We start from the raw sequence: 12,769 nt of genomic DNA, 5'->3' as shown, positions 1-12,769 counted from the left end.
CCACAACCTTCCATCACCACCACCCTCTGATGAAGACTAGTTAGTAAAATATAAATTACAATTTATTTTAGACTGAATATTGGTATGTAAGGCACAATGGAATTATTCTGGATATTCTGATACATAGTATGTTGTGATTATGGTTAGTTTTGTGAATGTCAGTGGTGGGGTTTTAAAGTTTGCTACGTGCACGGAAATCCTGGATATGATGTGTGGCACACATTTTGACTTGCCATACCGAAGAAGTTAACACTAAGCAAGTTCACTAACAAGAGACACGACTACAAACGAATACCCAATAACACACAGGAGGGTCATTCACTGCTCACTGTGCAAGAGCTTGGCCTACACACACACACAGCCAAGGAGTCACTTCCCTAGGTATGGAGTGTGTTATACACAACTACTCTCTCTGACAGGCTACTATGGAGACTCCTATTCTATACAGTAAAATCCCTCTTATCTGTCATCAACAGGACTGCCGACATGCCGGATACTTGAATATTGCCGGATACTTGAAAAGAAGTCAAATTATGTCCACAATCACCACCCTACACTTACGCATCTCACCATAACAAAGATCAGCTGATCTTAATCAGCAGCTGATCTGATCAGCTGCTTAAGTGTAAGCACAACACGCTTCCTCTTTTCTACAACTTTAGGCATGATGAAGGCGTCAGGCGATAAACAGTGCACACGCGGGACTGAGTCACTGAGTAAACACAGTGCAGTGGGCCACGAGTGGCGCAAGGCAGTGCGCTCTGGTGGCGAGGGGATAAAGTATGCCTCGCGCGGGAATTTTGATCGATTTTATGAGTACACATTGATTTTTTATTGATTTTAAGGCTCGGGGAAAAATGTGCCGGATACTTGAAGCTGCCGGATACTCGAATGCCGGATGAGAGGGATTTTACTGTATAAGTAGGCCAGGACGTATAGCCAGTAATGACTCACTTATCACCTTAAGGCAACTGACCCGACTAACTCTTATCCTTCCTCAGTCTCCATCAGATATTAGTGCTTGTCTCAATACGCCTGTTCCGTCTAAGTGCTGGGTAGTGACTTACTGTCTGAAAATGGACCATGTTCTCTCCCACTCTGCTGTAAGGGTTGGGGTGGGTGGCAACACACATACACACATACACCCTCCCACACTCTGTTCCCCATGCACTAACAAAGCATTTTACTTCTGAAAATTCTAATGATCAAACTAGGGGGACAAATATTGATTACTTTATTGTCAAGAAGAACTCTTCTACTAAATACTAGGTAAGGTTCAGATTGAATAGACAAGGTGAAGTATGGAAATTTACATAGGGAACATGAGTGACTGCTCAGATAAATATCATTCTAGAAACTTCAGGCTTGGCAGCTCCTTGTCCGGGACATGTCCAAGTCTCATCCCCAACCTCGCTCTCCTCTCTTATCTCTCTCTCTCTCTCTCTCTCTCTCTCTCTCTCTCTCTCTCTCTCTCTCTCTCTCTCTCTCTCTCTCTCTCTCTCTCTCTCTCTCTCTCTCTCTCTCTCTCTCTCTCTCTCTCTCATTATTCTTTTCTCATTTATCTTTACTACTTTCTTCATTTTATGATTATATCGTGTTATCTTGCTGCACACAACAGTATATATATATATATATATATATATATATATATATATATATATATATATATATATATATATATATATATATATATATATATATATATATATATATATATATATATATATATATATATATATATATATATATATATTTGATGGCTCATAAAGCACATGGGTTCATAAGACACACCCAGTTTTGGCAGACATTGAAATGAAAAAAAAGATAAATGAGTGGATTTAAGCTTTGAATATGAGGTGAAAGATTTCACCTGACATTTGAAGACTCTCACATGCACTTAGATCATTATTAGATCCCAATATTTTGCATTTAAAAACTTTAATATGTGCTAGTAGCCTATGTACCAATCCTGTTGTGAGATATAAATGTGTACCTGGCATATGGCGTCGGCAGTGACTGAAAGGGGATAAGGGGGGGTGGGGTTTAAGGGGATAAAACTTTAGCGTCTAATTATAGACCTGTCAGCTTAACTTCAGTTGTAGGTAAAATGTTAGAGTCAATAATAGCCAGGAACATTAGGGAACATTTAGACAAACATAACTTGATAAATCAGTCACAGCATGGCTTCACGAAGGGGAAGTCTTGCCTGACAAACTTGTTAAGTTTTTACAGTAAGGTGTACGAGGCAGTAGATAATGGTGATAGTTATGATATCTTATATCTGGACTTTAGTAAAGCATTCGACAAGGTGCCCCATCAAAGGCTCCTGAGAAAGGTTAGGGCGCACGGGATAGATGGGAAGGTGTTAGGTTGGATAGGGTCATGGCTTGGTAACAGGCGACAGAGAGTGCTAATAAACGGCTTGAAATCCGAGTGGGGTCATGTCATTAGTGGGGTGCCACAGGGATCAGTATTAGGGCCATTATTATTTCTAATATATATCAATGACTTGGATAGTGGAATTAGTAGCGATGTTAGTAAATTTGCAGATGACACAAAGATAGGTAGATTAATTAGGTCAGAAGCGGATGCCATCGCCTTGCAGACAGACTTAGATAGAATGAATGAATGGACGGATAGATGGCAAATGCAATTTAATATCAATAAATGCAAAGTGCTTAGCATAGGTAGAGGAAACCCACACAATAGGTACACATTAAACACCCAAACTCTGGTAGGTACAGGGTACGAGAAAGATTTAGGAGTTATAGTTAGCTCTGAACTCCGTCTAGGGAAACAATGCATAGAAGCCAGAAACAAGGCAAATAGGGTACTAGGATTCATTTTTAGGAGTGTTAAAAGTAGAAGGCTGGAAGTAATATTAAAGTTATACTTGGCGCTGGTCAGACCTCATCTAGACTACGCTGTGCAGTTCTGGTCCCCACATTACAGGAAAGATATAGGTCTATTAGAATCAGTGCAGAGGAGAATGACTAAAAGGATACAGGGGATGAGGAGTATTCCTTACGAAGCGAGGTTGAAGCGGTTAAATTTACATTCTCTAGAGAGACGTAGGTTAAGAGGGGACCTGATAGAAGTCTTTAAGTGGTATAAGGGTTATAACAAGGGAGATGTAAGCAAAATTCTTAGGATCAGCAACCAGGGTAGAACAAGAAATAACGGGTTCAAGCTTGAAAAATTTAGGTTTAGGAAGGAGATAGGAAAAAATTGGTTCTCAAATAGAGTGGTAGATGAGTGGAACGGACTCAGTAATCATGTAGTTAGTGCTAGGACACTAGAGAGCTTTAAGAGAAGATTAGACAAGTTTATGGATGGGGATAACAGATGGAAATAGGTAGGAGTGTTTCATACAGGGACTGCCACGTGTAAGCCTGGTCGCTTCTTGCAGCTTCCCTTATTTCTTATGTTCTTATGTTCTTATGAAAGACTACAGGGGTAATAAAGTTTGTTCATAAGAATGTTAAAAGATAGCTGCAATTTTAATTGTATGAAAGTGTGTCTTACCTCAAGGAGTAACGGCATCACACTGTAAAGAACGCAGTGAAGCTTGCCCATGTCACTAGGTATGGCTCGTAACCGACAGCATGTTTGTTTTGGTACATGCAATGCATGGTGCATGGTCATTTAGGCAAATTCTTCCTGACTGGTGTCATTCTAAGTGAATTACCAGTAAGTATGACCTATTATATATTGTTACCTTGAAAGAAAGAGTTGTTTTGTGGTTTAGTACCAATCACCACTTTGTTTACACGTGCAAAGATGTCTGGGGTTTGACTTTAGAGCCTCAGTTGCCACCAACCACTGCCTCAATGCTGAACCTTGGCCTCATAGGATGCAGGCTTATTTCCTGAAACTTTCTTTTGGAGAAAAGGTACATCTTATGAGCCATCATATATATATATATATATATATATATATATATATATATATATATATATATATATATATATATATATATATATATATATACGAATTACAGGGACTCTTGACTAGTACCTGAATGAAGATCATTGTGTCATTTTTTTGCCAAAACACCTATCCCTTGTATTCCTCAAATAAATCATTATGGCTTTGCGAACCTCAGCTTCATCAGTCTCCAAGTTTGGTTTGGTCATTAAAATACCTGAAAATGATTACAATTTTTTTTCTTTTTTATGTAGGAGGGACACCGACCAAGGGCAACAAAAATCTAATAAAAAAAAAAAAAGCCCACTGAGATGCTGGTCCCTGAATAGGGTCCGAAGCAGTAGTCAAAAATTGAAGGATAGGTGTCTTGAAACCTCCCTCTTGAAGTAGTTCAAGTCATAGGAAGGCAGAAATATGGAAGCAGGCAGGGAGATCCAGAGTTTACCAGAAAAAGGGATGAATGACTGAGAATAGTGGTTAACTCTTTCATTAGGGAGGTGGACAGATTAGAGGTGAGAGAAAGAAGAAAATCTTGTGTAACGAGGCTGCAGGAGGAGGAGAGGCATGCGTTAGCAAGATGAGAATAGCAGTTAGCATGAAAAACAGTGGTACAAGATAGCTAGAGATGCAACATTGTGGCGATGAGACAGAGGCTGACGACAGTCAGTTAGAGAAGAGTTGATGAGATGAAAAGCTTTTGATTCCACCCTGTCTAAAAGAGCAGTATGAATGGAACCCCTCCAGAAATGTGAAGCATGCTCCATTCATGGGCATGTACAGAGTTAGTAGCTGGGGGTGAGAAAAACTGAGAGATGTCTCAGAACGCCTGACTACATAGATACTATTTTAGGTAGAGATGAAATGTGAAGTTTCCAGTTTAGATTATAAGAAAAGACAGACTGAGGATGCTCAGTGTAGTTGAGTGTCATTGAAGATGAGTTCATTGTAGATGAGTGTCATTGAAGAAGAGGGGATAGTTGTCGGGAAGGTTGTGTCAAGTTGATAGATGGATGAATTGAGTTTTTGAGGCATTGAACAATACCAAGTTTGTTCTGCTCCAATCAGAAATTTTAGAGAGATCAGAAGTTAGGTGTTCTGTGGCTTCCCTGCATGAACTGTTTACTTCCTGAAGGGTTGAACATTTATGAAAAGATGTTGTAAACTGCAGGATGGTATCATCTGCATAGGAATGGATAGGACAAGAAGTTTGGCTTAGAAGATCATTGATGAATAATAGGAAAAGAGTAGGTGAGAGGATAGAACCCTGAGGAACACCACTGTTAATAGATTTAGGAGAACACTGACTGTCTACCACAGCAGCAATAGAGCAGTCAGAAAGGAAACTTGAGATGAAGTTACAGAGAGAAGGATAGAAGCCATAGGAGGGTAGTTTGGAAATCAAAGCATTGTGCCAGACTCTATCAAAACCTTTTGATATGTCAAAGGCAACAGAAATGTTTCACTAAAATCTCTAAAAGAAGATGACCAAGACTTAATAAGGAAAGCCAGAAGATCACCAGTAGAGCAGCCTTGACAGAACCCATACTGGCAGTCAGATAGAAGATTGTGAAGTGATAGATATTTAAGAATCTTCCTGTTGAGGATAGATTCAAAAACTTTAGATAGGCAGAAAATTAAAGTAATAGGATGGTAGTTTAAGGGATTAAAACAGTCACCCTTTTTAGCAATAGGCTGAATGTGGGCAAACTTCTAGCAAGAAGGAAAGGTATATGTTGACAGATATGAGTTGAAAGAATTTGACTAGGCAAGGTGCAAGCACAGAGGTGCAGTTTCAGAGATCAATAAGAGGGTCCATGAGCCTTCTGAGGGTTTAGGCCAGTGAGGGCATGGAAAACATCATTGTGAAGAATTTTAATAGGTAGCATGAAGTAGTTAGAGGGTGGAGGAGAGGGAGGAACAAGCCCTGAATCATCTAAGGTAGAGTTTTTAGCAAAGGTTTGAGTGAAGAGTTCAGCTTTGGAGATAGATGTGATAGCAGTGGTGCCATCTGATTGATGTAAAGGAAGGAAAGAAGAAGACGCTAAGTTATTGGAAATGTTTTTGGTTAGATGCCAGAAGTCATGAGGAGATTTAGATTGTGAAAGATTTTGACACTTTCTTTTAATGAAGAAGTTTTTGGCTAGTTGGAGAACAGACTCAGCATGGTTCCAGACAGAAATATAAAATGCATGAGATTCTGGTGATGGGCCACCTTTCTATCATGTATAGTACGAGAATAGGCTTTGTTAAACCAAGGCTTGGAAGGTTTAGGTTGGGAAAAAGAGTGGGAAATGTATGCCTCCATGCCAGACACTATCACCTCTGTTATGCATTTGGCACACAGAGATGGGTCTCTGTCACAGAAGCAGTAGTCATTCCAAGGAAAATCAGAAAAATACCTCTCGAGGTCCCCCAACTAGCCAGAGGCATCTCCATTTAGGGGGTTCCTGAGGAGGGATTGGAGCAATAGGACAAGATACAGATATAAGATTGCAATCAGAGGAGCCCAACAAAGAGAGGGTAACAGCACAAACAGAAGGATTAGAGGTTAGGAAAAGGTCAAGAATGTTGGGCGTATCTCCAGGACGGTCAGGAATATGAGTAGGGTGTTGCATCAATTGCTCTAGGTCGTGGAGGATAGCAAAGTTGAAGGCTAGTTCACCGGTATGATCAGTGAAGAGAGAGGAAAGCCAAAGTTGGTGGTGAACATTGAAGTCTCCAAGAATGGAGATCTCCGCAAAAGGGAAGAGAATCAGAATGTGCTCCACTTTGGAAATTAAGTAGTTGAATAATTTCTAATAGTCAGTGGAGTTAAGTGAGAGGTATACAGCACAAATAAATTTAGTCCATAAAAATACTCATATGTCAAACTTGTGCAAGTGAGCATGTCTCAGCGCCCCCCCCCCTCTGCAGTCACATGGTGAGAACCGATCACTCAACAGCTGGAATTCAAACCTGTAACTCACAGGAGTTGCTTGGTGTATTGTGTTATCAGCTTTCATATTTGTAATAGCAGATCATTGTTTTAATAACAGATCAATGTGGTAAAACTGAACTGAAGGAATACAAATGCAATAAACAATGACCTTAAAATTTTACACAAAATGCCATTGTAAATAAACAACCTTATATTACAACTCTGGGGAAACTTAGACATAGTAAAATAGGAATCAGTTTTGAGAAAAGGCAATGAAATATTTTCCTATTGAAGTGTGTAAACAAAATTTAATGTAGTATATCTACAATGCTTTGCTGGCTGGTATTGTTTATGAACAGACAAAACAGGAGGCTGTGTAAATATTCCTCAGTTTTCAGCAAAGCTGAAGGAGCTATATAAAGGTCTTCAAGACATAGAATCCCAAGCTAAGCAGCAAAGGAAAAGAAACTGGGGAAAAGATGAATATCCCCATCTTGCAATGTTATATAGGCATGAAGTCCATATACTGAGAAAATATTTCAAGAATATCACTGTATCTAATCAAAAGAAACATAATATATAAGAGAAGATTGCGGCTGATAGCCCAACACATGCAGGTGGTGCAAGGCAAGGGTTTGTTTGTGTTTAGGAAAACTGATTGTACCGCATATATTTTTAACAAACTTTTTTTTTCATCCAACCTTTTTCATGAAAATGTACAAAAACACCTGGTGGAAATTTTATTTTAAGTTTAATTTTGCCCTTGAAGATGGTGGTACTTTAATATTTGGTAATACATTTAAGTTTTTTTTTTTTTTTTCATTGTACTGGTATATCATTGTCTCAGTTGTCTGGTGTTCACTGATCTAAACTTCACCACAGATGGTTTTGGTAGTTTGGGTGTCATCTTATACCATTGATATCATCTAAAACCATTAAATTCAGACAAATTTTGGGGTCATCTTATCTGAAAGTCATCTTATCCACTGAAATATATGATAAGTGTTTCTCAATACCCCTGACAAGTCATCCACCAGTTGATGACTTCTCTTCCACTTGTAAAAGATTATGCTGCAGAAGCTTGGATGTGGTTATCCAACATACACCATCAGGTTGAGGGAACCCTACATGTATATGCTATGACCACAAAGCATCACTATGACCTTCAGGCAAGACCATTTTACTTCAAGATGGTTGATAATGTGTGGCTATATAATCCATGCAATAAGAATGGCTTGTAATGAAAGTGTTGAGCTCCTAGAAGAACACTACTTTGTAGTGCATTGATTATCTGAATTAACCTTTTGTATGCAGTGGTGAGCAGCATGGAAGAACAAGGTTGTGCATGCAGACAGACTATTACAGTACTGAATATTGGAAAGATATACCTGGGACTAGATCTAGGGCCTGGGCCGGTGGAGGAATGGAAATGGAGTCTGGCAGTGAGTGAAATGGTCTCTGGTGAGTGAAATGTGTCCTCTGATAGAATTCTTCCCAGTAAAAGTCTGGAAATTATGGTAAGGAAGGGGAAAGAGCAGCATCTGCATTGAAGCCACAACAGCTAAAAAGACGTGTAAGAAGACCAGCATTGTTGTGTAACTGTGAAGTTGAATAGCCAGTAGTAATAAGAATGTTGGTCAAGGGCACCCAAAAATATAGGGAGGGGATAGTATAATGAGCAGATTACTGTGCCTTATCTGTAAACAGTTAACTGATAATTGGGTAGTTAAATGGGGATGTTACTGCTGGATTTATTTAGAGGGCAGTGGGGAAGTGAAGGTGAATGAGATGGCATCTGAGTCTACTAACAGAGGAAAATCATAGAGCAGCTGAATGCCTAACCTCTTACTGCTCCTGCTTGCCTGGTAAACTCTACAGGCACCTACATGTCTGTTCATCTGTTTTCACCCTGTGTGCTAGTGTTTGCTGCCATCTTAATGGTAATACAGCCAGAAAGCACAAGTGTGTGACTTTCCTCCCTTGTCATCTGCCATCAACATGACAATAAGAAGTCTCCATAGAAATTTGTCTGATATTAAACAATTTAACACAAACATGCCTTTCTTTAAGCTTCTCTATTGTTAAACTTGAATCAAGGCACCAAAAACACTAAACACATGTTACTCTGTTATACAACCTGATAACTCTGTCTTGCCATGTTGAAAGAAAATTCAAAATCACGTTTAAAGAGCATTCCTATCACAAACACACTGCACTAGCTTGCTGATCCACTTCATATATGAAAGTTTTATATATATTTTTTAGATGCTCCCTGTTAGACTCAGTTTGATTTAGTAAACATAATTATCATGATCTTGATGTTGATTGTGTTTCAGATGTAGTGGATGAGGGAAGCTATACTGCATTGGTTAAGTGGGTGAGAGAGATAGTGGGTAACCATGGTCTCAACCTGCTCATCAACAATGCTGGTATAGCTCCAAAGTCTACACGCATTACTCAAGTGAAGTGGCAGCAGATGGTGGACACCTTTCTTGTGAACTCTGTAGCACCAGTTATGCTTTCTAAGGTACTCAACACTCATATCTTTAAAATGTAAGATGTAATGAATGTAAGGTAAAAGTTATGCTTTTTACTTCATGATCACAATCTACCTGCTCATCTTTATATCTGATTCTAGATAATGTTGCATATTTAGGAACACTGTTCATAGGTCAGTTTGCAGTATCATATATAATTTGCATGGCATATGGACTAACAGCATAACCCTGTATTCTATACAGTTTCATTAAAAGAAAACCCCTTTTAAGGCAGGAAACTGCAATCCTTTGGTATAGCAGACTATAATTCCAAAATAAGTTGTGTCACTGCCAGTCACAGTATAACAAAAATAAAACTGACTACCTTTATTGATAGTGTGCCACTGATTGGATATACAATAACTGTACAACAGGGACATGAAAACCCTCCTGTGTTTTAGCTACATCTCTTGATACCACAGATAGCTACTGAGAACTACAATGTGATGAGACCATAAGTATGATTATTTGCAGAATATAACTACAACGTGCTCAATATATAGAAAAACTGAGCACTTGACATAGAATCTCAAATGAATCTGGGCTTATTGAGAAATGCATTGTGTTGGGAAATTAATCTGCTACTCCAAACATTATAACTAAGCATTTTACCAATTGAGCAAAGCAGTAGGTACATCAACTTCTCAAGTAGGAGAGTGCAACCTACATGTTTGGGTCACTGCGTAACTTTTCTTCTTCTCTTACATTAAATTGTATGGAATTGAACAAATATCCCATTTCCTGTAAGGTTAAACACAAAAGCATAAATAGCTCAAATGTGTCTGTGGTGCCTTATCCTAGAGAACATTACACCACTTAGGTGCCTACCAAGGTATTGCCTCACACTAGGGCATTCCACTTGTCTCAAACTATGGTGTAATCACATTTCATTGTATTGAAATACTGAGTAACTGATCATGAAACTCAAATAAATTTGAGCTTTAAGAGAAAGGCACTGTGTCAGGGATTGAACTCAGGACACCAAGCATGAAGGCCCACCACATTACTGATTGAGTAATAGCTGCACTTCTACAGCAGAATTGTGGGACTTTGATGTTTAGGTCATTACACACTGAGCTAGCACAAAGGAAATGTATGCAAGGATAAAGCTTCTCTTGGTAAGAATTAAGTATGATGACTAAAAGAAAAAAATATTTGATGAATTAAGGGTTGTGGCTCTTATTTGTGTGCCAATGCACCCAGTCACATATTAGCAATCACCAAACAGTAGATAATGAAAAGTGACTATAACAAAACAAATAACCAGACAACCAACCAGGAGTTCTACTGCCAAGGGAGGAGTGGAGAAAATAAGGGTGGCAATTTCTGTAGTTTGCTATATAGTTGACATGCAAGAGAACAAAAATAAATAGATAAATCATTGACTGGCAGGAAGCCCTAAACTCCAAGGCTGAGGATGGGTAACCCTACCTATTTCTCCCTTGCTCCGGGTGGGGACCAGGAGATTGGAAACCTAACCTATCCTAACCTAACAGGATACAAGGGAAACTCAGGAGTGCTTAGCTGTGGGCTGGCAAATGTTGATGGGTGGAGAGAAATGGTTGGGTGCCATAGTGTATTCTTCCATGTTGTCCCAGAAAGGAAGGTGGCAGCTGTTACCCTAGCAGATAGGAGCTAGCAGATAGGAGTCAAGCAGCCACACTTAACTCCCTATTGCCTCTTACTGCTGCTGTCATTATGGCTGTATCAGCATTATGACTTTCTGCATTCTGGCCACTAGATAGGTAGTAGGGGAGGAAGAAAACTTATCATCTCCCCATCCTTCACCTCGTCCCCACCTTTCTGGCATGCCACAGCCACTCACAGCTCCCCTACTCTGTAACCTCTCATTGTTTCTGCTGGAGGGTTGATAGTACCAGATTGGCCACATGGGTTAGAACAGGAGGTAACAACAGGGAGGTTTGACCTGAATACAAGCTGGGACCAGAAAGAAGGCAGTAGTGGTGGGGAGATTGGGTATTATTTCCTCTCCTCCTTCTGATAGTGGTCCTTTCAGTGTTGCCTCCCCTGATTGACTGTCTCTTCCTCCAGGGGCTGCTTTTCTTTGTTCCCTTTTCGTCTTCCCTTTTTCTTTTTACCATACATATTCTAAACTCTCCTTGGCCTGGTTTTATGAAAATTATCAGATAATCTCTTCATGGGTTAACTCCAATAGAGATATGAGCCAGAGACTAGAAGTGGATGTGATTTCAATTGGGAGAGTGTTCTGGAAGAGGGAAAATTTTCAAGGAAACTAATAAGAAAGACATTTGTATCCCCCCAAAAAAGTGTGCTATTCTTGGAATGCAAGCAAAAACGAAAGAGTTATAGCTGATTCTCTCACCCTTCCTCCTTTCATCCATCACTCATGTCACATCCAATGTATAGATGCATGTTTCATATTCATTTTCTTGAAAAAATATGTAAAGAAAGGTTTTATGATTTTCACTAGGATCTATCATCTTCCTATGACTGATTTCACTATCGCTTCATTTTGTTGTTACTGATGAGTGGTGATCTCCACCATCAATAATCCGATGTCACAGTCGTTTTTCATGTCATTTGTTTTGATACCTACCAATTATTGAAACCTGTTTTGATCCTTACCAGAAACTTGAACCTTTGGTAATGCTGGCTTAGGAGTTACTGGACCTTCCCAGTTTCTTTTTTGTTTTTTTTTATGTAGGAAGGACACTGGCCAAAGGCAACAAAAATCCAATAAAAAAATTTGCCCACTGAAATGCCAGTCCCATAAAAGGGACAAAGCAGCGATCAAAAATTGATGAATAAGTGTCTTGAAACCTCCCTCTTGAAGGAATTCAAGTCATAGGAAGGTGGAAATACAGAAGCAGGCAGGGAGTTCCAGAGTTTACCAGAGAAAGGGACGAATGATTGAGAATACTGCTTAACTCTTGCATTAGAGAGGTGGACAGAATAGGGGTAAGAGAAAGAAGAAAGTCTTGTGCAGCGAGGCTGCGGGAGGAGGGGAGGCATGCAGTTAGCAAGATCAGAAGAGCAGTTAGCATGAAAATAGCGGTAGAAGACAGCTAGATTTGCAACATTGCAGCGATGAGAGAGAGGCTGAAGACAGTCAGTTAGAGGAAAGGAGTTGATGAGACGAAAAGCTTTTGATTCCACCCTGTCTAGAAGAGCAGTATGAGTGGAACCCCCCCCCCCAGACATGTGAAGCATACTCCATACATGGGCGGTTAAGGCCCTTGTACAGAGTTAGCAGCTGGGGAGGTGAGAAAAACTGGTGGAGACATCTCAGAACACCTAACTTCATAGAAGCTGTTTTAGCTAGAGATGAGATGTGATGTTTCCAGTTCAGATTATAAGTAAAGGACAGACTGAGGATGTTCAGTGTAGAAGAGGGGGACAGTTGAGT

The 12,769-nt window shown here is 39.6% G+C and overlaps 1 protein-coding gene across 3 annotated transcripts in view; it reads left to right on the top strand.

Moving 5' to 3' along the window:
- Positions 1-12,769, top strand: part of LOC135090824 (C-signal-like) — a 141,584-nt gene that overhangs the window by 92,812 nt on the left and 36,003 nt on the right. For all 3 annotated transcript variants that reach the window (XM_063987904.1, XM_063987903.1, XM_063987906.1), the window contains exon 4: positions 9,181-9,371. In XM_063987904.1, coding sequence (XP_063843974.1) covers positions 9,181-9,371 — 191 coding nt within the window. The remainder of the gene's footprint in view (positions 1-9,180; positions 9,372-12,769) is intronic.

This window comes from Scylla paramamosain, chromosome 36, assembly GCF_035594125.1.
Source record: "Scylla paramamosain isolate STU-SP2022 chromosome 36, ASM3559412v1, whole genome shotgun sequence".
NCBI classification, from domain to species: Eukaryota; Metazoa; Arthropoda; class Malacostraca; order Decapoda; family Portunidae; genus Scylla; species Scylla paramamosain.
This window is presented reverse-complemented; position numbering and strand designations above follow the sequence as displayed.